General features: G+C 47.2%; 1 protein-coding gene across 1 annotated transcript in view; it reads right to left on the bottom strand.

Moving 5' to 3' along the window:
* VANGL2 (VANGL planar cell polarity protein 2) overlaps positions 1 to 26,009 on the bottom strand; it is a 132,071-nt gene that overhangs the window by 17,800 nt on the left and 88,262 nt on the right. Inside the window, exons 3-5 of the mRNA XM_040333050.1 lie at positions 11,782 to 12,062; positions 10,493 to 10,616; positions 2,828 to 3,432 (exon numbers count right to left, since the gene is read on the bottom strand). Of these exons, the coding sequence (XP_040188984.1) occupies positions 2,828 to 3,432; positions 10,493 to 10,616; positions 11,782 to 11,852 (800 nt within the window). The 5' untranslated portion in view covers positions 11,853 to 12,062. The remainder of the gene's footprint in view (positions 1 to 2,827; positions 3,433 to 10,492; positions 10,617 to 11,781; positions 12,063 to 26,009) is intronic.

The raw sequence follows: 26,009 nt of genomic DNA, 5'->3' as shown, positions 1-26,009 counted from the left end.
TAGGTAGCTGTGTTGTTTCTATATTTTATGTATTTTTCTTAATCAATGTATACCTTTTATAAAAACCTGTTTCAATTTCTGGGGGACCGAGATAGTCCTTCATACACCACAGGCGTTATAGGGCAATACTTTGGAGTAGCCCCTGTTAAAGTGGTTGTAAACCTTTACAAACCACTTTTGCGTACAGGTAAGCCTAGATTAAGGCTTAACTGTAGGTCCAAGAAATATCTCCTAAACCTACATGGTTTAGGAGATATTTGCAAAAAATAAATAAAAAATCAGGCACCGATGTCTACGGCACCTTCCCCCTGTGTACACAAACACTGGAGTAGAGGCGGCTTCACACTGGAGGGGGAGGCGGTCGCAAGACTCTTCAACACCTTCTCGATTTTCCAGGGGGGTCAATTGCCCCCCCTTGCCCTATGGAGCGGACACCCATGTCCCTGGATTTCATTTGAAAAATCTGCTCACCTTACTTTAGGGGGGCTTGACTGTGGCCAGTGGGAGTAGAAACTGCCTCAAACATCAATGCCCCATCGATCATTGGTTTTAATGGGAGAAATAGTGCCCCGTTGAATGTGTCAGTAGGGGAAATTATGCTCCAATATTGGTGTCAGTTGATGGAATAGTGCCCCCTAGGGTCAGCTAAAAGGGAGGCAAAGAGCCACATCCGGCCCCCAGGCTGAAGTTTGGAGATCGTTGGTCTGGTAAAAACAAAAAATAAATAAAAAAAAAATAAATAAAAAAAAAAAGGTGGCTGAAGTTGCACTTTAAAATTATCAAGGGACGTTGCTCCAGGCCCAGCGCTATCACTATAACGTGGAGGTTCTATAAATGGTAATTTTATTGACTATGTTTAGACTGCAGAATTAGTTTATGGCGGGGCAGTAAACTCATTATGCTATAAAAGATAAAATAAGTCCCTTTTAGTGCCCTAGTTTGGAAATCATAAAGTTTGATGGCAGATAAGCCGCGTCTGGGATCTCCATGTGACCTGTTCAGCAGCTTCCCATACCAAGGAGTGTTGCGCTGCAGATACAGGAACATTGCGGCTGCTTCCAACATGATCGAAATTCAATCTACTTTACATCAACATGCTTACAGTCAGTGGCGGCCGGTGCTCAAAATTTTTGGGGGGGGCGCAAACAAACAAAAAAAAAACCCACACATCAATTGCCGCCACTGTGACCAACTACCATCGCTGTGCCCCACCAACTGCCGCCACTGTGCCCCCTGCCCGGCACTTGCCTGTCTCGGCGCTGTACTCCACGCTCCAAGTCCTCATGTCTTGTCCAGTTCTCTTCCTGTCCTCTGCTATGATTGGACGCCTGTCCAATCACAGCGCCTGTCGCTTCAGCCAATCAGGTGACAGGGTAACCAGAACCGAGCACCTGATTGGCTGAGAGGCAGGTCAGGGTTAGGGAAGCGATCAGGAGCTTCCAATAAAAATAAAAACACAGCTGTAATTCAGATGCCCGGTGCCCGAAAAGGGGCCGAACACCTGAATAGTGGGCGGCAGCAATAGGTAGATTCATGCAATGCATGAATCCATCTATTGGTGATTGACAGGTGCAGGGGAGAAGGGGCGGCGCTCCTGCGCCCTTTAAGGACGCACTGCCACTGCTTACAGTATTTTTCAATATAACCCTTCCATTTTCATTACATACCACCCCCTTTTTTTTTTTAAGAACATTTGATACCATCTCCCAGTCTTTGTGCTTCTCTATGCAATGCAGGCATATCATAGCGGATGAGAGGGCGCTTTCGTTAAAGAGGAACTAAAAGTCCCTAATGACTTCCTGTCAAAGCGGCATTTAGGAGTTAAGAGAAATCTCAACAGGGTGGAAAAATGAGGTTCTACCGCCTTTTCCAAGACATCCGAAATGTAAAAAAATAAAGGAAAACATAACCCAGACCTTTCAAATTACGTATGCAGCATCTGCTTCCTGCTTAGTAGTACAACTGCAAAGAGATTGTACTGTACCTTTTATCTCACAAATTTGTCAAACACAAGCTGAAGAATGTTCCAAGCTCTGGGGGAGCCCGAGCACTAGCTGGGGCTCACCCAAGTGCTCGCCGTGGCTCACCCAAGCCCTAGCTCGAGGTGGGTCTCAACCATGCCCTAGCCGAGGTTCACCCAAGCCCTAGCTCGAGGTGGGTCTCAACCATGCCCTAGCCGAGGTTCACCCAAGGGCATGGTTGGGTCTCAACCATGCCTAAGCCAAGGTTCACCCAAGCCCTAGCTCGAGGTGGGTCTCAACCATGCCTTAGCCAGGGTTCACCCAAGCCCTAGCTCGAGGTGGGGCTCAACCATGCCTTAGCCAAGGTTCACCCAAGCCCTAGCTCGAGGTGGGGCTCAACAATGCCTTAGCCAAGGTTCACCCAAGCCCTAGCTCGAGGTGGGGCTCAACCATGCCTTAGCCAAGGTTCACCCAAGCCCTAGCTCGAGGTGGGGCTCAACCATGCCTTAGCCAAGGTTCACCCAAGCCCTAGCTCGAGGTGGGTCTCAACCATGCATTAGCCAAGGTTCACCCAAGCTAGCTCAAGCTCACCCTCACCCAAGCTCTAGCTCAGGGGTCTCCAAATTATGGCCCTCCAGATTTTCAGGAACTAGAGTTCCCATCATGCCTAGTCATGTCTGTAAATGTTAGTTCTTTTACCATGCCTCATGGGAAAGGTAGTTCCACAACAGCTGGAGGGCCATAGTTTGGAGATCCCTGCTCAAGCTCACCCAAGCTCTAGCTCAAGCTCACCCAAGCCCTAGGAGCTTTATCCGGTTATCGCATCTACCATACACATAATGAGCTGTTAAAATATTCCATCTTACCTTAAGTGGCCAATATTGTAATGCCTGCTTGCCCCGTCTGTGGACCTGACAACCTTGATGGTGAACTGAGGTTGCAGTTGCCGTAACTCCAGCAAGACCACCGCCAAGTAGTGAACAAACAGCAAAGCGTCCACCAGCGACACGGCGTATTGTACTATCCCCTGGTAATTCCTCTCGGCGGTGGTGAGGATCCGGACAGCATAGAAGAGCCAGTAGGACACCACCAGCAGAAAAATAAGCACCATGATGAGCGCCCGGAAGACGAACACCCGTGGGAAGAAGGCTTTGGGGCGTCGGAAGAAGAGCGCCCAGCTGCCCACCAGGAGGATGAGAAGTTTGAAGGCCACGGAGATGAAGAGGCCCTCACAGGGCGTGCCGCAAGCTTCCAGATCCCACGGTAAGATTTTGGGCAACAGCATGAAGGCAATGGGGGTGAGGAAAGAGACAAAGGCCAAGACTCCACCAACAATGACACCCAAGTGGCGGGAGCAGTCCAGGTTGGCGCTGTCCTCCATGTCCTTAGTGATACGGGTAATGTCATCGTGGGATATGCTGTGTTCCGAGGTCCCGGTGACCACGGTGGTGGTTTCTCCCCAGTTGTCATCCTGTAGACCAAACAAAAAAAGGAGAGTCACCTTAAAGTGGACCTGATATCAGATATATTTAATTCACGTCAAGTGCAGCATTCTCAATAAAACACTTCTAGTATTTATTACCTCTCACAGAGACCCCCCCCCCCCCCCCCGACTATGCCTTCATTTATTTATCTCCAGAAAGGTGGCGCCCTCATTGTTCAGGCATCATCCAGGGTTACCACCAATTTCCTGGAAACAATGGGCCAGATTCACGATGGACTTACGACGGCGTATCTCCACGTACGCCGTCGTAAGTCCGAATCCGAGCCGTCGTATCTATGCGTCTGATTCTTAGAATCAGTTACGCATAGATTTGGCAAAGATACGAGCGGTGTAAGTCTCCTACGCTGTCGTATCTTGGGTGCAATATTTACGCTGCCCGCAAGGGGCACTTCCGTAGATTTACGCGTCGAATATGTAAAGTAGGTAGATACGCCGATTCACGAAAGTACTTGCGGCCGCTACGCCTTTTACGTAAGGCTTACGTCCGGCGTAAAGTTACCCCTGCTATATGAGGCGTAGGTAATGCAAAGTATGGACGTCGGCAAGCGCATCTTTTTACGTTGTTTACATAAGTCGTACATGAATGGGGCTGTGCGTAGGTTACGTTCACGTCACAGGCATTCAGCCCGCGTAACTTAGGGAAAAAATTTGATGTGATACTGAGCATGCGCGCGCATGCGCGCTTCTTTAAGTGCGTCATTTACGTGGGGTCACGATTGATTTAAATACAACACGCCCACCTCTTCTACATTTGAAGTAGGCGGCCTTACGCCGGCCAATTTACGCTACGCCGCCGCAACTTACGGAGCAAGTGCTTTGTGAATACTGCACTTGCCCGTCTAAGTTGCGGAGGCGTATCGTAAATAGGATACGCTACGCCGGAACAAAGATAGGCGCTCCTACGTGAATCTGGCCCATTGTATTCAATTGTAGATAGAGATGGAAAGGGTTAAAACCTCTGCCAGATTTTAATTGCCCTTTGGGCACAGGTCTCCAAAAATATACATTCTTTTTAGTGGAACCACCCAACTTCCTGTCCCTGTGACAACCACAACTCTCATTCTTTGTACAGGTGTTACAGAGACAGGAAGTGTAGGAAATCTACCCAATGGTGTCTCAAACATAAAAAAAAAAAATAGAAAAAAGAAAAAAAAATATAAAAAAAGATTCTCTTTCCCACTCTACACAAAACTAAACACAAACAAAATAAAAATAAAATGTTTCGTTAGGCGTTTTTAATCTCTTTCCAGGCATACCTTACAAAATCTTATAAGCGTAGCCGGCGGCGGCTTTATAAAAGCCAATTCTCATTTTGAATTCATCTCATAACATGGGACTGTTGGCGGCTTCCCTCCCCTCCCTTCTCCACCATACAAGATCACACAAGCTGGGGGAGCTCCGACTTGGCGGAGGTACAAGACGAACAGGTGCCAGCCTTCGCTAGAGAGCCGCCGCCGCGCATTTTCACATCGCTGCGTGGGGAGCTGTTGTGTTAATATGTCGTTTTTATATGGAAACTTATTTCGGGGGCTTTCTTTCTCGCAGCCCTGTAGGAGTGTTTTGGTTTCCTTCGATGAGACGCAAAAAAAAAAAAACACACTGGAGAACGACAAGTTTGATCTTGTGACGTGAAAACCCAACCGGTTGAACGACCGTGTTAAGGTATAGAGGAGGGGGGGGCGGGAGGGGGGGTATGGATTACAATATGGAGCCTGAAACACACAGCCGCTGGCTCCGCTTCTTACGTTACAGATACAGACACTCTCACGCTATAAATCTCCCACCAAACCCACCTAAAAAACCGAATCATCCTGGAATGGATTACATCTTCTGTTATTCTAGGGGAGTGAATTCATTGTTATTTTTAATATACATTTACATCATTTCGTGCGCCCAAGCTGGGGTTTTAGGACTAGTGCGGCCCAAGCCGGGGGCTTTAGGGCTCGTGCGCCCAAGCCTGGTTTTAGGACTCATGCGCCCAAGCGGATCTCAGAACCCGCTTCCTAAATGGCTGGGAGGAGAAACAAGACGACATTAGCGAATATTAAATTTGCGGTCACACAACTGGGTGGGCTCGGGGCGCAGTGCTCTGCGCCCCGAGTCCTCCCTTTTTTTAAGCCAATAAGAGGCTCAGGCTCCAATCATGTGCTTCAAATTTATTTTATTTTTTTAAAAACACACATTGAAATCCATGCATCTAGCATGTAGATTAGGGGCAGGCACATGGATTAGGAGGGCGGCGCCCCGTATGAGTGGCAGCCACTGGTCCTCCTCAGGTGACAAAGCTTCCTTACCATACTGTATCCATGGAGGAGTTGTCACTCCAGGATTTCCTGTGCCGAGCCCTTATCGGTCACATTGTTTAAAGCCATCTCCTTGGACTACAGAACTCATCCTACCCTTGATTCTCTTCCATAACACTGAGGGGTTTCAGTAGTACACAGCGATAACTGTTTAACTTTTTTTTGTCATCATTGGGAGGCCGGCTGCAAGAACCCAGAAAAAAAGCCAGGCCCCTGATGACGTCACAGAAGAAGATGGCGGCGTCAGACATTGGCGTGCTCCAGCGGCATGGCGGATCTCTTCAGAACACCACTGGGTCATGTGAGTATGCCATTTGGGGGATAACCCATCTATGGTGAGGGAGTTGGGTGAAGTTCCACTTGAAGCATACTTTAAAATGTTACCAAGATGTAATACATATTCTGAAGAGTAGGCCTGAGTTTGCACAGTCAGTCCTTGTTACGGCCGTCACACCATTCTTAACCGCTTAAGGACCGCCGTACAAACTTGTATGTCAACAGAATGGCACGGCTGGGTAAATGGGCGTACAGGTACGTCCCCTTTAATTTGCCGCCGTGTGGTCGCTCGCCGGCGTGCTCACAGGACCTGTGGACTCTATGTCTGCCTGTGTCCCCGCGATCGGGTCACAGAGCTGAAGAACAGGGAGGTGTCAGTGTAAACACAACATATCCCCGTTCTTCCTAGTGACATGTCACTGATCGAATGCTCCCTATAATCGGGAACAGCGATCAGTGACCTGATCGTAGCCACGCCCCCTAACAGTTAGAATCACTCCCTAGGACACACTTAGCCCCTTCAGCGCCCCTACAGGTTAACCCCCTTCCCTGCCAGTGTAATTTTTACAGTAATCAGTGCATTTTTATAGCACTGATCGCTGTATAAATGAAAATGGTCCCAAAAACGGTGTCAAAAGTGTCTGATCTGTCCGCCATAATGTCGCAGTCACGATAAAAAAAAAAAAAAAAAAAATCAAATAATCCCTGATCGCCGCCATCACTAGTAAAACATATTTTTTATAAAAATGCCATAAAACTATCCCCTATTTTGTAGACGCTATAACTTTTGCGCAAACCAAACGCTTTACCAAAAATATGTAGAATACGTATCGGCCTAAACTGAAGAAAAAAATATCTTTTATATATTTTTTGGGGATATTTATTATAGCAAAAAGTAAATAATTGCTTTTTTTTTCAAAATTGTCGTTCTATTTAACCACTTAAGCCCCGGACCTTTAGGCAGCTAAAGGAACAGCCAGTTTATGCGATTCGGCACTGCGTCGCTTTAACTGACAATTGCACGGTCGTGCGACGTGGCTCCCAAACAAAATTGGCGTCCTTTTTTCCCCACAAATAGAGCTTTCTTTTGGTGGCATTTGATCACCTCTGCAGTTTTTATTTTTTGCGCTATAAACAAAAATAGAGCGACAATTTTGAAAAAAAAAATCAATATTTTTTACTTTTTGCTATAATAAATATCCCCCCAAAAATATATATAAAAAATAATTTTTCCTCAGTTTAGGCCGATACGTATTCTTCTACCTATTTTTGGTAAAAAAAAAAAAATATCGCAATAAGCGTTTATTGGTTTGCGCAAAATGTATAGCGTTTACAAAATAGGGCATAGTTTTATTGCATTTTTATAAAATGTTTTATTACTAATGGCGGCGATCAGCGATTTTTTTCGTGACTGCGACATTATGGCGGACACTTCGGACAATTTTGACAAATTTTTGGGACCATTGTCATTTTCACAGCAAAAAATGCATTTAAAAAACATTGTTTATTGTGAAAATGACAATTGCAGTTTGGGAGTTAACCACAAGGGGGAGCTGATGGGGTTATGTGTGACCTCATGTGTGTTTACAACTGTAGGGGGGTGTGGCTGTAGGTGTGACGTCATCTATTGTGTTTCCCTATGTAAGGGAACACACGATCGATGATGGCGCCACAGTGAAGAACGGGGAAGCTGCTGTTCTTCTGCTCCGGGGACTCATTGCGGGACTCCAGCGGCGATCTGGTCCGCGAGTCCCGCAGTCGCGGAGCTTCGGACTGGGTCGGACTGAGTCCCGCAGTCGCGGAGCTTCGGACTGGGTCGTAAATCGGCGTGAAGGGGTCCTTAAGTGGTTAAAGCGCAAAAAATAAAAACCGCATATGTGATCAAATATCACCAAAAGAAAGCTCGATTTGCGGGGAAAAAAGGACGTCAATTGTGTTTGGAAACCACGTCGCACGACCGCGCAATAGTCAGTTAAAGCGACGCAGTGCCGAATCGCAAAAGTGGCCTGGTCTTTGGCCAGGTCAAACGGTCCGGGGCTTAAGCGGTTAAGAAAAATGAAATAAAAAAAAGAAGTACGGCCTGCATGTTGTAAAGAGCTGTGCAAACGGTTTGTGCTATATAAATCCTGAATAATAATAAATACTAAAACTATAATTGAAATGTATTTTTAACCAAGCGAGATGTCTGTTATTTACCGACGCGTTTAGCTGTATGCTCTTGGAGGAAGGCATTGAACTAATAGGAAGGGTATTTGTTCCTTCCTCTGGTTTAATGAGGTGTGGAAAGGTAAATTTGTACAGCCAGGCCGCTAAACGGAGTTTCCATAGTAAAGACAAAAAAAAAAAAAAAGGTTCCGCCGTCTCCTCCTGGCCTTCACATGGCCTGGAAACAATGACATCACCGGTAGCCAATAGCCGTCAAAAAAACGGCGACCCCTGTGCTGCGAATCCTTTTCGCAAGCTCTCCCTGGCAACCGGTCAAAGACACGAGGACCCGTCTCGCTTACGCGGCCGGACTTGCTGGTTAGCGCAACGCCGCGGGATCTCGTCTGGAGATGCCGATAAATGCTGCAAGGAATCAATAAACTCTGCTAATTGAAGCTGCAGACACTGGCGGAAAATAATTAGTCACGAGGTGATGGCAGGCAATGTGCGGGTCCTTCCGCTGCGTCGCAGAGCTATTCGCACGCTTCCATGCCAAGTAAGAAAAAGAAGAGGCAACAAGCGGACTGACTAAAGCCCAGCTGCACATGTGCGCTTTTTAGCAAGTAGCAAAAAAAAGGAGGAATGTTTTTTTATGCCAACTTTTTGTGCTCTGTGGCATAGCCAAATGCTAGAGCAGCCCATGTTGCTTCTATGGGGCCTGGGGTAGGAAGAGGGCCCCTAGAAGGCTGCAAAACCGATTAGGATGGTGGACATGTTCATTCTCCGTGGTCCCACTGTATGTAGGAACATAGCCAACCGGTCTTGGCCCCACTGTATGTAGGAACATAGCCACCCGGTCTTGGCCCCACTGTATGTAGGAACATGGCCACCCGGTCTTGGCCCCACTGTATGTAGGAACATGGCCACCCGGTCTTGGCCCCACTGTATGTAGGAACATGGCCACCCGGTCTTGGCCCCACTGTATGTAGGAACATGGCCACCCGGTCTTGGCCCCACTGTATGTAGGAACATGGCCACCCGGTCTTGGCCCCACTGTATGTAGGAACATGGCCACCCGGTCTTGGCCCCACTGTATGTAGGAACATGGCCACCCGGTCTTGGCCCCACTGTATGTAGGAACATGGCCACCCGGTCTTGGCCCCACTGTATGTAGGAACATGGCCACCCGGTCTTGGCCCCACTGTATGTAGGAACATGGCCACCCGGTCTTGGCCCCACTGTATGTAGGAACATGGCCACCCGGTCTTGGCCCCACTGTATGTAGGAACATGGCCACCCGGTCTTGGCTCCACTGTATGTAGGAACATGGCCACCCGGTCTTGGCCCCACTGTATGTAGGAACATGGCCACCCGGTCTTGGCCCCACTGTATGTAGGAACATGGCCACCTGGTCTTAGCACTACTGTATGTAGGAACATAGCCACCTTGTCTTGGCCCCACTATATGTAGGAACGTAGCCACACTGTCTTGGTCCCACTGTATGTAGAAATGTAGCCACTCTCCCTTTGCTTGCTCCCTAAATGGACTATGGGATTTGTAGCATGCACGGTTTCAACTGGGGGCCCTATCAAAATATTCTATGGGGCCCCAGGATTCCTAAGCTGGCCATACACCCATAGAATTTCCCTTGAAATTTTTCCTGAGTGTTCAATTTTTTTAAAGCTAGTGGAATCAAAAACATACGTTTTCAATCATAGGGACGAGAAAACTCGAACGGGATCGAAAGTATTTCACAAATGAAAGAAATGGGGGTTTTTGTTCAGGAATTGTACATGTTGTGATGGAATATATTTAATATGGCTAGATGAAATTTTAGGGGTTTTTCAAACAAAAGTTGAGTCGATGGCAAGAAAGAATGTTCTGACCAACGATATTTCAGAATTTCCTCACAAATGTTTGAATAGATATCCAACCGCATGAAGCCAGTTTTAGTAAAAGGGCAAGTTGACCTTTTGAAGAAAAAAAAACACCAAATATCTTGGCCACCCCAAGTCTTTACCCCCAGTAAAAAACGCAGGTACCGTAATGGGTGTAGTATCATACCCTTTTATGAATATGGTACAACCTCTGGTTAGGTTATGGCACAAGAGTGCTTACCATGTTTTGTTTCTATAGAAATACCAACAAGGACAAGATGGAGACAGTGTGTAAAGAAACCCAATTCCAACTACAATTTTGTTTAGGACTTGCTAAACGATCAAATCCAACATCCTATGTTTTTTTGTCAATTGCAACCCCATTTACGTCCCCCACAATGTAATGGTATTTAGGAGATGATGTACCCGGTCTTCTCCTCTCGTTGACTCGTTGTCTAACAAAGGCTCTCCTGGAGCTTGGATGGTGACCGATTTATCACCGCGACTGCTGCCATCTCGGCTTTTGGATCGATGACGATCCCTCCGTTCTCTGTACAGACAAAATAAAGTCACATGTTAACTCTTAGGGTCAAAGCTCAATACTCAAAGCTTTCTGTAAACAGAGTGGCACTCAGTATGCATATTTCGACATTGTTCCCAGTGAAAGTCGCATACCCTCCAACATTCTACCACACAATATACACAGCTCTATTGGTCTGTCATGGACATGCATTGCACTGCTAGCATCTGAGGGGACAACAGTCTTAAACAGTCCTTATAGCCTAATGAAAACTATATAGATTTAATAAACTGAAAGGGCATAGAGAAGGACAGTGCTCATTGGGTACTGTGCATTAGTAGAGACTGCTCAAGAAATGAATAGATGTTTTTCTTATTGTGCATCTCTGACCCCAGGAATCTATAGCAGTAGAAGCAATTTGTAAAGGGACTGTAATAGTACTGATCCAAAGGGCCTGGCCAACGCCTGTAGCAGGGCCACAGCCTCTGGCCAACGCCTGTAGCAGGGCCACAGCCTCTGGCCAACGCCTGTAGCAGGGCCACAGCCTCTGGCCAACGCCTGTAGCAGGGCCACAGCCTCTGGCCAACGCCTGTAGCAGGGCCACAGCCTCTGGCCAATGCCTGTAGCAGGGCCACAGCCTGACCCTCACCTGAAGTGTGTTGACCAACTTCTGCAGTGTGACTTCAGTCACTGGCAATCTCCCATAGCATTAAATATACTAAACATCCTGTATGGCCCTTTGGCCATGTCAGGAGCCTTAGCCAAGGCCCCCTATACCCTTTAAGCTGACAAACACGGTCTTATTTAGTATCAGAGTTAGTCAGAGTTCTGCATTAAAATTCTGACGTTTGCCACCATCGGACCCTTCTCTGTGGCCTTCTCTACTCTCTCATAGCTCTGTGCCATTTGACTAATCTGCATACGACAAGCAATAACCACACCTTTATGTATCAATTAAGACTCCAATATTTCTATGAAATCAATTAAAAACCCAATCATCAGAATTTAGCACAATAAAAAGTCCCCAATATAAGTTATATCATAAAACGTTTCACCAACCTGCCCTTGAGGCATCAAGGGAAAACAGGAGCAGGGCACACAACTGGACCCCTGCTGAACCCAGGCCCCAAAGCAGCCAAGCAAGCATACTTGCATCCCTGGCATCAATTTAAATTTCTGAATAGCAGTCTCTTACCTGTGTTTGCGGGAACTTCGAGACTGCCCCGACTTGTAGGAGTACCCAGAATATTGGGACTCGTTGTCCATGTTTTCAGAGTAGCGACCTTTGTGGCGATCCACGTTTACAGTTTTTGGTTTCCCTGACCCTGGAACCGCCGCCAACACGGCTGCCGCCTCTTTCAGCACAGGCTTCTTTAGGCCAAAAGGCGCCACCAGAAAGTCCACTTTCAACTTGAGGGACTCTATTTTGATTGGCTGGTGTGGTCCGTCTCATAAGAAAAAAAAAATCAAAGACACCTAAAAAAAAAAAAAGTGAGAAATAGTCAGATGTGGTCTACAGGATTTTAAGATAAAAGGCAATAAAAGTACAAAGTACAATCTAAATCACACCAAGCAAATTTTTATTATTTTAACAATTTTCTACAAACTTTCCCACTTTGACCTTTCCTTTCTACAAAAAAAAATTATCTTTCAGTTTGGCTGGCCATACATCAGTAGAATTTTGTTTAAACGTTTCTATGGAAATTCTGAAAAAATGATTGGTCACATTCAATGGCCCATCATGGAGTCAAACTATTTCATTTGAAAGCACTTAAAACTTTTAGGGGGAAGAAGTTTATTTGGTGCCTAGGCGATAAGCATTACAAGAAGGACATATTTCCCAAATGAAAACTACATTCAGTTAGAATTTAAGTAGTTTGAGAAAAAAAAAATCCATCCTGCGGCGTCGAAACTGATCATCAATATGACCCCACTAACCTTTAGAAAATTGCACGAACGTTCTACTGGTGTATAGCCAGCCAACAGTCTACCAGGGCATGGCCAGCCAACAGTCAACCAAGACATGGCCAGCCAACAGTCCACCAAGACATGGCCAGCCAACAGTCCACCAAGACATGGCCAGCCAACAGTCCACCAAGACATGGCCAGCCAACAGTCCACCAAGACATGGCCAGCCAACAGTCCACCAAGACATGGCCAGCCAACAGTCCACCAAGACATGGCCAGCCAACAGTCAACCAAGACATGGCCAGCTATAGCCAAGATGGAGGTTTTTAATGGTTCTGTGTCTAGTCTACCTGTCTTGGTTAACCCATGGCCTTCTTATCCTAGTGTCAGAGACAGGAAGGGAGGTGAATTCTCACCTTGAGAACACAATTGGTCAAAAACGAAAAGTTCAAAGTTCTAAAATAAAACAGTAGTTAGGCGTTATAAGTGCCAGTCCATAAAGGCACACGGGAGCCTCCCCCACTCTCCAGGCACTCCCTCTATCACCAATAGATAGATTCAGGCATTGCATGAATCTATCCATGGCCGCCGCTGCCACCCCCTATTCAGGTGCCAGAATTATGGCAGTGGGGGGGTTTAGAAGCACCAAGAGCCATAGGCTTGGCGCTCGCAGTTGACCCAGCTATGCAAGAAAAGCGAATGAATATTCACTTTTTTAATACTGAACTGCCAATCAGGTGCTCAGGTCTGTTACCCGTCACCCGATTGGCTGAAATGACAGGCGCTGTGATTGGACGCATACTAGGCGTCCAATCATAGGAGAGGATGGGAGAAAACAGAGGACACCGCTAGCCGTCATCACCCACTGCCCCACCGAGACAGGATAAGTGCTGGGCAGACGGTGGGCGGGTGGGGCACAGTGGCAGAGTTGGATGGGGCACAGTGGCAGCGTTAGATGGGCACAGTGGGGCTGCAATTAATGGTTTTTTTTTTCTGAATTTCAGTTGTTTGCGCCCCCCCAAAAATTTGGAGCACCAGTAACCACTGTAGATATAAATCCCTGAAATGATGTTACATATTAAAACAAACTACTAATAAAATCCGATAATAAAGCTGGCCACACGTTGATGAGATTTTCTACGAACCTTCACATGCAAAATCTCATCAGTACATTCTAGAATACCAGACACGCGATGCATGTTGGAAAATTCTCTTTTGCTTTTTAATATTCAATCTTGGAACTGATGGAATGTCCCAAATGAAAACCAACTTCACCGTTAGATTTTCATTACAGTTCCTTCACCGCGACTTTTGAAAATTATGGCAAATATAACGCTATTCACCATTAAAAAAAAAAATTAGCAAATGTTCTGAAATCAATTTTCTTTTTCAAATGAAATTCTACCCGCGTTTAACCAGCTTAGACAAAACAGACTTCTCCGACTGCAAAGTCCTCGGGAGGTGGAAAGTGAGAATTCTCCATTGTGTTCATCAAATTAACCCCCGGGGGCAACTTTCTGTTTACGTTTCTGTGGCTCTCAGTGGTTTGTTTACCCTCAACACAGAGCTTTTCTTCCCATCAAAAAGCTGCCCTAATGGGGCAAAGCCAGCAGATGTGCTCCCCTGGGCTTCCTCATAAGATCCAGAGGAGCGAGAAAAGGACACTCCATTTTAACTACACCCCATGGCGGACATGGAGTGTCGAGAAACAAAGACCTGAGCACTGAGAAGGAAGTGATATCATCGCTCTCCAGACAGACAATATTAGGTAGATTCAGAAAGAGTTAGGCCGGCTTATCAGTAGATAAGCCGACCTAACTCGGAATCTACGCCAACTTATGTTTAAGCGTATGCTCAAACAGAGATACGCTTAAACACATCTAAGATACGACGGCTTGCGCCGTCCTATCTTAGATTGCAATATTTTGGATGGCCGCTAGGTGGCGCTTCCATTGCGGTCGGCGTAGAATATGTAAATGAGGCGATACGCCGATTCACGAACGTACGCCCGGCCGACGCAGTACTTTTACGCCATTTACGTAAGAGATCGGTCACGTAAAGTTAGATCTATGACCTATTGGAATAGTAATGTCAAGTATGGCCGCCGTTCCCGCGTCGAAATTCGTTTTTTTTTTATGTCGTTTGCGCAAGTCGTACGTGAATCGGGATTTACGTCGTTTACGTCCACGTCAAAATCAATAGGCCCGTGCGACGTACTTAGCCGCAATGCACACTGGGAAATGAAGGCGCCTGGCGCATGCGCAGTTCACAAGAAAGTATAAAAACGCAAGGTCAAGCACTATTAACATAAAACACGCCCCCCCCAAACACATTTGAATTAGGCGCCCTTATGCCCGCCGATTTAGGCTACGCCGCCGTAACTTAGAAGGCAAGTACATTGTGAATCATGTACTTGCCTAGCTAACTTACGGCGGCGTAGCCTAAACACACTAAGCTACGCCGCCGCAAGTTTAGGCATAGGTACTTGAATCTACCTATATATATTTAACAGGAGTGACATTGCTCTCCAGATACACGTTATATACACTCACCGGTCACACCTGTTCATTTGCTTGGTAACACAAATAGCTATTCAGCCAATCACATGGCAGAAACTAGTGAAGACGACTTGCTAAAGTTCAAACCGAGCATCAAAATGTGGATTTAAAGTGGGTGTAAACCCTTACAGACCACTTTAACCTACAGGTAAGCCTAGAGGTGCAAAAGAGGGAGTGAGAGAAAAAAGAGGGAGCGAAAAGGGAGGAGTGAGGAGCGAAGAGGGAGGAGCGAGGAAAGTGGGTGTAAACCCTTACAGACCACTTTAACCTACAGGTAAGCCTAGAGGTGCAAAAGAGGGAGTGAGAGCAGAAAGAGGAGGAGCGAAAGGGGAGGAGCGAAAGGGGAGGAGCGAAAGGGGAGGAGCGAGGAAAGTGGGTGTAAACCCTTACAGGCCACTTTAACCTACAGGTAAGCCTAGAGGTGCAAAAGAGGGAGTGAGAGCAAAAAGAGGGAGCGAAAAGGGAGGAGTGAGGAGCGAAGAGGGAGGAGCGAGGAAAGTGGGTGTAAACCCTTACAGACCACTTTAACCTACAGGTAAGCCTAGAGGTGCAAAAGAGGGAGTGAGAGCAGAAAGAGGAGGAGCGAAAAGGGAGGAGCGAGGAAAGTGGGTGTAAACACTTACAGACCACTTTAACCTACAGGTAAGCCTAGATTAAGGCTTACCTGAAGGTGCAAGAAATATCTCCTAAACCTACACGGTTTAGGAGATATTTGCAAAAGAAAAAAGCACCGATGTCTACGGCGCATGCGCCGTAGACAACGGCGCGCAGGCGCACTGAGCGTGCCGCTTCTAACGTGATCATGCCGTTAGTGGCGGCACCCGCATGGGAATTACATCACGGCTCCGGACAGTCACAGCGCCTGAGCTGGGATATGTGGAAGTCGCTCCTGGAGAGACGGCGCAACGAGCACCGTTGCAGGGGCTTCGATCTCAGGCAAGTACTTCATAATGAGCTAGTATGCTATGCATACTAGCTCATTAAGCCTTTGTCTTGCAGGGCGTAAAAAAAAAAAAAAAAAAAAAAAAAGGAGGAGGAGGGTTTACTTCCTCGTTGTGACTCTGAACATTGCATGGTTGTTGGTGCCAGACGGGCTGGTCTGAGTATTTCAAAAACGGCTGATCTACTGGGATTTTCACACACAACCATCTCTCGGGTTTACAGAAAAAAGGTAAAAAAAAAAAAAAGAGAAAATATCCAGTGAGCGGCAGTTGTGTGGAGGAAAATGCCTCCTTGATGTCAAAGGAAATGGGGAGACTGGTTCCAGAAAATCGAAAGGCAACAATAACTCAAATAACCATGTTACAACCATGGTATGCAGAATACCATCTCCGAATGCACAACGCATCGAACTTTTGAAGCAAAAGACGACACTGGGTGCCACTTCTGTCAGCCAAAAACAGGAAACTGAGGCTACAATTCGCACAGGGTCACCAAAATTGGACATATAGAAGACTGGAAAATTGTTGGTCTGAGGAGCTTCAATTTCAGCTGCGACATTCGAATGGTAGGGTCAAAATTTGGTGTGAACATGAAAGCATGGATCCATCCTGCCTTGTAGCAACGGTTCAGGCTGGTGGAGGTGGTGTAAGAGTCTGGGGGACATTTTCTTGGCACACTTTGGGCCCCTTCGTACCAATTGAGCATCGTTTATATGCCACGGCCTACTCAAGTATTGTTACTTGACCATATCCATCCCAGCGACGGTCCGTCCATAGAGGGCGCTGGAGCGCCGCCCCCTCTGGCTCCGCACCGCCACTGAAAATAACATACATTCATGCATGTTATTGTTGCCAGCTGCCGCTGGTCTATTCAGGTGGCCGGACATTGAGCGCCGACCACCTGAATAACGGCAGCTGGTTGGCTGTGTGGAAGTGCCTATCAGAGCAAGCGGCTCCGATAGGCTTTTCGAGTACAGCCCTCGTCTCCCGGACGTCTTATCCAGGGAACGTACGGGGGGTGCGTTCCTTGGATAAGAATGACGGCCGTCTCAGCCAATCAGGTTCGCCAATTCTGGTCATCGGTAACCCGATTGGCTGAAGCGTCACCAAGGCGGGAGAAGACATCGAGGGACATCAAAGGATTAAGGGCACAGCGGCGACAATGGGCACAGAGGCGAAAAGGGGCACAGAGGCGACAATTGAGGGGCACAGTGGCGACAATGGAGGGGCACAGTGGCGACAATGGAGGGGCACAGTGGCGACAATGGAGGGGCACAGTGGCGACAATGGAGGGGCACAGTGGCGACAATGGAGGGGCACAGTGGCGACAATGGAGGGGCACAGTGGCGACAATGGAGGGGCACAGTGGCGACAATGGAGGGGCACAGTGGCGACAATGGAGGGGCACAGTGGCGACAATTGAGAGGGCACAGTGAGGCTGCAATTTCTCTTTTTTTTACGTTTGCGCCCCCCCAAAATGTTTGAGCACCAGCCGCCACTGATCCATCCCTTTATGAGTACAGTGTCCCCATCTTCCGATTACTACTTCCAGCAGGATAATGCACCATGTCACAAAGCTCCAATCATCTCACCACTGGTGTCTTGAACACGAGAATGAGGTCACTGTACGCCAATGTCCTCCACAGTCACCAGATCCACCAAATCCCCAAGGTGCTCTATTGGGTTGAGAATGGGAGAAGTTGCCTTAATGGACGTGCAGCCAACAAATCTGCAGCAACTACGTCAATATAGACCAAAATCTCGAAGGAACGTTTCCAACACCTTGTAGAATCTATGCCACGAAGAATGAAGGCAAAAAGAGGGTCAAACCCGGTACTAGCAAGGTGTACCCAATAAAGTGGCCGGATGAGTGCATTTTACAGAGTATTATAGCACTCCAATAATAAAATAAAAATGTACTTAATATCTGAGTGAATCAGAATGAAGGTCTTTTCGTAAACAGAGTCTACGCTTTCACTAATCTGCCTCTTTCCGGAAAGGCCAGGAAAGTTCCCTCTATGGTCCTTTTGTGCGGATCTTTCCATGACTGTTTGAAGCTCCAGCTCAGATATGATATGTAATGAGCATTACCAGGAACATGGATCTGTGTGGTCGATACTCTGTGGGGGATAACGTTACAGAAGAGACAATTGAGCTTTTGTCCGTGGCTCAGCCCTCAATGAGAAGGATTATGGGGGGGGAGATTTATGAAAAATGGAGTGTCCAGGTATCTATAGGAGTAACTGGCCCCTAATAACTGCTCAGCACACGTTCATTAAGCTTCACCCAACATACAGATAATCTGGCCAGTTAGGGTGATGAGGGAGAGGATCCATAGCATTACGGAAATGGGATTTTAGCGATTTGGTTGCAGGACCCCCCCCCCTTGTGTGCCTGCCAGCAAGAAACCCTCATGGAGGCACAACTAGGCCAGATATTGATTCCAACCTTAGACCAGCAGTACATCACTGGGCTTCACTCCTGAAAACGTCTGGAAGAACTGTGCGGGTTTCCCTTGGCAACCAGGATTGCCTTGTCATGGTGCCTTTCACACCACAAACGTGTGTCAAAGTACATAGAAATAGTCGCTTGCATGGATGTACAGGTAAGCACATAGAAAACCCAAGTTCCAAAATGTACAAAAACAATAAAGCGCGAGAAGGAAAGAGCCAAAAGAGGGAGCGAGAAGGAAAGAGCCAAAAGAGGGAGCGAGAAGGAAAGAGCCAAAAGAGGGAGCGAGAAGGAAAGAGCCAAAAGAGGGAGCGAGAAGGAAAGAGCCAAAAGAGGGAGCGAGAAGGAAAGAGCCAAAAGAGGGAGCGAGAAGGAGAGAGCCAAAAGAGGGAGCGAGAAGGAGAGAGCCAAAAGAGGGAGCGAGAAGGAGAGAGCCAAAAGAGGGAGCGAGAAGGAGAGAGCCAAAAGAGGGAGCGAGAAGGAGAGAGCCAAAAGAGGGAGCGAGAAGGAGAGAGCCAAAAGAGGGAGCGAGAAGGAGAGAGCCAAAAGAGGGAGCGAGAAGGAGAGAGCCAAAAGAGGGAGCGAGAAGGAGAGAGCCAAAAGAGGGAGCGAGAAGGAGAGAGCCAAAAGAGGGAGCGAGAAGGAGAGAGCCAAAAGAGGGAGCGAGAAGGAAAGAGCCAAAAGAGGGAGCGAGAAGGAGGGAGCCAAAAGAGGGAGCGAGAAGGGGGGAGCCAAAAGAGGGAGCGAGAAGGGGGGAGCCAAAAGAGGGAGCGAGAAGGGGGGAGCCAAAAGAGGGAGCGAGAAGGGGGGAGCGAGAAGGGGGGAGCGAGAAGGGGGGAGCGAGAAGGGGGGAGCCAAAAAGGGAGCCAAAGAGGGAGCCAGACGTGAGGCAAAAAGAGGGAGTGAAAGCAAGATGGAGAGCGAGACTGAAAAAGGGAGCGGGGGGAGGGAACGAGAGAGCTCAATAGGGAGCAGAGGAGTGCAAGAGCAAAAGAGGGAGCAGAGGAGTGCAAGAGCAAAAGAGGGAGCAAAAAGCTGAGTGAACAAGAGCGTGCGCAAAACAACAAGAGAGACTGAGCACAAAAGAAAGAGCGCAAAGAAAATAAAAGAAATGCACACAAAACGCTTGCATTCCTATTAGTTTTCTATTTTATAGACAGGAGATGGAGGAGACAGACAGCGTGGCGTTTCCTGAGCTTGGCCCAGTGGTGGGCGACATTCAGACTGACACCCGACTGACATTTTCTGATTGGTGTAACGCAAAGTCGTGGTGGTTGAACCATAACACTACTAGGCCCGGTTACCATAGTAACACCAGTAAAAGGCCATTTGATACAAGGAGGAGATGGTGTTGCGCTCACAAGGCTCAGGGTTCTCTAATGAAGACAAGGTCAGGATGTTACAGTCAGGAAGGGCCGTTGTCCCGAATGCCGGATTTTTTGCGCATCTATTGCCATGGAAACCCACAAAAAAAAGGGGGACTAGTCTGGGCCGCACCTCCCCCTCCCTCCTTCCCCGGTTTCCTAGGTGATGGCAGCCGGCCTGCAAACATCCTCTAAAACAAGTGCAGGGAGCGAAGCTGGGTGGAGAGAGCGAGGGGAAGGGTGGAGGGCGAGCCGGGCCGACATAATAGAAGGAGGAAAATGGAGGGAAGGAGCCCATTCTCTTCTCCGCTCCTTTTGTTCAGTAAAATGGGATCACATTTCTCCAGGGAGACGGCTCTGAAAAGCCCCGGGAAGAAAAAAAAAAAAAGCCTCCACACCTCCGAGCCAACAACTTCCCGGGACACCAGGAAAGGTCCATCTGAAGGACTTCCATAAAAATAACATTCCATTGCTTCATAGTTCTGTGCGGCTTTTCCCACGCCCTTTGACTGGTACTTCTCTGCATTGTCAGACACCTGAGACGTAGGATTGTGCGTGTTCTTCCTAATGGTAATGCCAATAAAACATTGTAAATAGATACATGGGGGCAGCCATCTTTGCTCATTACATAGGCAAGAGCAGCTTCCTGCTCAGCTGTGAGAAAAACCCCAAATTTGGGGTTATCCCCAGAAAAGTAATAGAGGGGAAAATCCCAATGGGGACACAAGTTCTGGTGACCTGCGGGCCCTCCAGGGATTCCCTTATTTGCAGGGATTTCCTCTCACTTCCTGTTTTGGCTATGGGACAGGAAGTGAAGGGAATTCTCCCTATTGGGACAAAGAGGGTAAAAATAAACCTGAGAGGGGTTACAGCCCTTCCCTACTCCATCCAAAAAAAAAAAAAAAAAAAAAGCGTTGCCTATAGTTCTACTGTAACAGGGACAGCTCAGTCACTGTTCAGGGAGCGTGCACGTCCTCCGTAAAAAAAGCAGAGCCAGTTGATGCATACACCGTGGCTCTAAATTAAAACCCACCGGCTGCACAGGGGTCAGATGATCGGAAGACTGTCCCACTGGCTCCTCCTGATCCTAAACAGTGACCAGGAGTTATCAGTGACAACGCTATCAGTTAAGGAGCACGCTACCGTGCACCCTCTCAGTATATAACCGCGAAGCCCGCTAATGAGTATTTGCCGTAAAGTCCACCCTGCTGCTTGGTGGCCACCCGATCAGGAGCCCGACCCACAGCTTCCAATCATTAACAGTGACCTCTCAGTGACAGCTCGTTCACCGTCTAGGGAGCGCGCAAGCGTGCACGCTCTCAGTACAGAATATAGCAGAGTCATCTGCACATATACTGTGGTTCTACATTAAAACTCACCTGCAGCACAGTAGTCACATGATCAGAGTCTGTGCCACTGGTTCCTGATCCTAAACAGTGACCAGCTGAGTTCCTGCGCAGGGAGCGCATAAGCGTGCACACTCTCAGTACAGAATAGCAGAGTCACCTGATGCACATATACCGTGGTTCTACATTAAAACTCACCTGCAGCACAGTAGTCACATGATCAGAGTCTGTCCCACTGGCTCCTGATCCTAAACAGTGACCAGCTGAGTTCCTGTGCAGGGAGCGCACAAGCGTGCACGCTCTCAGTAGAGACACCATATGCCGTGGTTCTACATTAAAGCCCACCTGCAGCACAGTGGTCACATGAGGGAGCCTTGCCCCCCCAGCTACCTGTCTAACAGTGACAGCTCAGCCACTGTTCAGGGAGCGCGCAAGTGGGCGCGCGCGCTCTCAGTACAGAACAGACACCTGATGCACACATGCCGTGGTTCTACATTAAAAACCACCTGCAGCACAGTAGTCACATGATCAGGAGTCTGTCCCACCAGCTCCAGGGTCTTTAATAGTGACAGCTCAGTCACTGTCCAGGGAGCGCGCAAGCGTGCACGCTCACAGTACAGAATAGCAGAGCCAGCTGATGCACATATGCTGCGGCTCTACATTAGTACCTACCTGCAGCAAAGTGGTCACATGATGGGGAGCCTGCCTCACCGACTCCTGATCACAAACAATGACAGCTCAGTCAAGGTGCAAGGAGCGCGCAAGAGTGCACGACTGAACAGAACATCAGAACGGGAAGGTGTTAAAAGTTTCGCACAGCTCGGTTTAATCTTTATAAGACAGGTGTATGTAGATTTACCTTGAAAGCAGATAAGCCGTGTTTACTACAAGCGATAATTATATTGTAACCAGCGCGACGGCTTATCTGCGTCTCAGAGACGGGGCATTCCTGGATCAGATTAGCACCGGGGGAAGCCATCAAAACTCTAATTGTTATCCATTTTGTTAAAAATTTTAATTCATTTTTATCCATTTGCCAGGATTCCTATGAGGTCATCAGGGGGCCGTCCTTCACCGCGCCAAAAAGTCAGAGCGCGCCCGAACCACCAACACATGTGAAAGTATTTCTCTGTACATTGGAATAATGCTTTATACATATACAGAGCTGGCTGGTAATACCTTAATAACATATTCTGGGAACCGCAAGCTGCAATTATAAGGAAGTCTGATCGATCTGCAACCTGAAGAACCAGCTCTCCTCCTCCCCTCCCCCACACAGAAATAACTCAAAGTCCAGGCCGGGAGATTAGACGCCCATCCTAGGTGAGACTTGGCCCCTGAATAACGGCTTGAAATTAAATCCTCAGACGGACTTGGCGGGTCTTAAAAAGTATTACCATTGTTTACATTTGAATGCTAAATAAAGTTATTCAATAAATCATCCCATTATACACACACACACACACATACACATATATATATATATATATATTACACATACATGCACACACACTCCCCCCCCCCCATTTTTTTGATCAAAATTCATAAAGCTTCGAAATTAAAAAGTTTGGAAAAAAAAAAATATATATATATATATATATATATATATATATATATATATATATATATATATATATATATATATATATATATATATATATATATATATATATATATATATATATATATATATATATATATATATAACAAGAAAATAAATGAAAAATCCGAAAAGAAAGAAAGAAAGAAGAAAAAAAAAACAGAAAATTTGAAAAATCGAAACTAAAACTATGGAAATTATAGGTATTGGAATTTCCTTTCAAACTTGGCTGGTAGTGAACGCAATGAATACAAATTTATCCGAAGTTACGCATTATTCGAAAGAGCGAATGCTGCATCTAAACAAAATTCTATACTAATAAAAAAAAAATATATATATTATTATTATTAATATTACTAAGATTTTTTTTTATTAATAATAAAAAAAAATCTTAGTAGTAGTTAAAAATGTTATTATTACAACTACTAAGATTTTTTTATTATATTATTTTTTATTATTATTTTATTATTATTATTTTTTAATCATAATATTATTCTTGTTGTTATTTATTATTATTATTGATTATTATTTTTATTATTATTATTATTATTCCATTCGTTATTCTGGATAATTTGTAACTTCGGAAAAATTTGTATTCGTTACGTTCACCAACCAGCCAAATTTGAAAGGAAATTCCACTACCTATAATTTAATAGCAATAGTCAAGTTTAGTCATTTCAGATTTTCAAAAAATTTTTATATTCGGGAAACAAGTTTTCGTTAATTAGGATCTTTCCAAATGAACAAATTTGTAAAAAAAAAAAAAAAAACGAAAACTAAAATCGTACACATCATAGAAAAAATAAAAAAAATGTATGTATTCAATTATCTATCTATCTATCTATCTATCTATCTATCTATCTATCTATCTATCTATCTATCTATCTATCTATCTATCTATCTATCTATCTATCTATCTACATATATATACACACACACACACACACACACACACATATAAGTGCATGCCGAGTAATTGCAGTGCGCACTCCATGTCAATCACTTGCTTCCTAGTAGCTAGAAGGCAGTTGCCCATGCACGGTATGTTTTCCCGTGTCGGCTCTGGGTGCTAAATGGGCATGATGGAGCGACAGCAAATTGCGGCAAAACGTGTGTTTAAGGCCCCCCCTTCCACACAAGGTGGATCCCGTTGCCACTAGTCCGCCAGCTCGGCGGGGGATCTCTCCGCTGAGCCAGCGGATGACAGGTCCCTCTCTGCTCACTGAGCGGGGAGGGGCGTGTCCAGCGCCGCCGTTTCCTATGGAGAGAGCGGAACAAAAACGGACAGCGTGTCCATTTTCATCAGATCTCACCCGATCCCATATGGACGGATCGCGACGTATCGCCAGCCGTCTGATTTTAGCAGATCGCATGTCAGCGGACAGGTCTCGGCTGACATCCGACGCTCCATAGGGAAGCATGGAGCGCCCCCTGTTCAGGTCCGCCGGAAAAACTGACAGGTGGACCTGTGAAAGGGGCCTAAGCCGTCAGAGTGGACATGAAGCGGTGGCCTCCTAGTTGCCAGATGCAGACCTGGAGCATGCCTGTGGTCAGTGTCACGGCAGCATCAGTACTCCCCCGCCTCAGTGTCGCAGCATCAGTCTACATCAGTGCCGCAGCATCAGTCAGTCATCAGTGCCCCCCTATCATTGCTGGGTCATCAATGCCACAGCGTCAGTCATGAGTGCCCCCCCCATCAGTGCCGCAGCATCAGTCAAGAGTGCCCCCCTATCAGTGCCCCCCCCTATCAGTGCCGCAGCATCAGCCAGTCATCAGTACCCCCCCTAATCAGTGCCCCCCCAATCAGTGCCGCAGCATTAGTCATCAGTGCCTCTGTATCAGTGCCCTCCCTATCAGTGCCAGGTCATCAGTGCCTCTGTATCAGTGCCCCCCCTATCAGTGCCAGGTCATCAGTGCCCTCCCTATCAGTGCCAGGTCATCAGTGCCTCTGTATCAGTGCCCTCCCTATCAGTGCCAGGTCATCAGTGCCTCTGTATCAGTGCCCCCCCTATCAGTGCCAGGTCATCAGTGCCCTCCCTATCAGTGCCAGGTCATCAGTGCCTCTGTATCAGTGCCCTCCCTATCAGTGCCAGGTCATCAGTGCCTCTGTATCAGTGTCCCCCCTATCTGTGCCGCAGCAGTCAGTCATCAGTGCCCCCTATATCATTGCCGGGTCATCAGTGCCGCCGCATCAGTGCCCCCCCTATCAGTGCCGCAGCAGTCAGTCAGTAGTGTGCCCCCCCCCGTTTAATAGAGTCCACAATGGGGTTTCAATTCAACACACACACACACACACACTGTGCTCTGGGAGGTTAGTGTTGCGGGCGCACCCTGTATTCATTTGTATAACAAATGTTATACACATAATAAAAACGATATACAGCTTATAAAAATGTGTATTTGTCTTACATGAAAGTCCCTCTGCCTTCCGGCGGGGCCCCCAGTATGTACCGGGGGGGGGGGGGGGGCGTATGAGGACAAATATTCTATATTTAGAAAATTCTGTAAAATTGACGCTCTGCCTAACCAAGGATTTCCGATTGCACAATGCGTTTCTTACACTTCGTCTAACTTTAATGAGCTGCACATGATCAATAAACAGAAAAATACCATCCAGCTCGGGGTCTGGACTGCATTACTTTCCACAAAAATTCCACAGAGAGGGAAACCGACACCGAGCAAATTCCCAGCTGGAAACATCTACACCAGGGACTTCAAGGGGAAACTCATCAGCGCCCAAAGTCCAAGCCTCATCAGCGCATGCCCATTGGTGCAGCCTCAATCAGCGCCCATCTGTGCAGCCTCATCAGCGCCTGCCCATTGGAGCAGCCTCAATCAGCGCCCATCTGTGCAGCCTCATCGACGCCCATCTGCACCGCCTCATCTCTGTGCAGCCCCGTCTCTGTACCGCCTCATCAGCGCCCATGGGTACAGCCTCATCTCTGTGCAGCCTCATCAGCGCCCCTGGGTACAGCCTCATCTCTGTGCAGCCTCAACAGCGCCCCTGGGTACAGCCCCATCTCTGTGCAGCCTCATCAGCGCCCCTGGGTACAGCCCCATCTCTGTGCAGCCTCATCAGCGCCCCTGGGTACAGTCCCATCTCTGTGCAGCCTCATCAGCGCCCCTGGGTACAGCCCCATCTCTGTGCAGCCTCATCAGCGCCCCTGTGTACAGTCCCATCTCTGTGCAGCCTCATCAGCGCCCCTGGGTACAGCCCCATCTCTGTGCAGCCTCAACAGCGCCCATGGGTACAGC

The sequence above is a fragment of the Rana temporaria genome, chromosome 13, assembly GCF_905171775.1.
Source record: "Rana temporaria chromosome 13, aRanTem1.1, whole genome shotgun sequence".
NCBI classification, from domain to species: domain Eukaryota; kingdom Metazoa; phylum Chordata; class Amphibia; order Anura; family Ranidae; genus Rana; species Rana temporaria.
The sequence above is the reverse complement of the archived record's forward strand: the minus strand, read 5'-3'. Positions and strand labels throughout refer to the sequence as shown.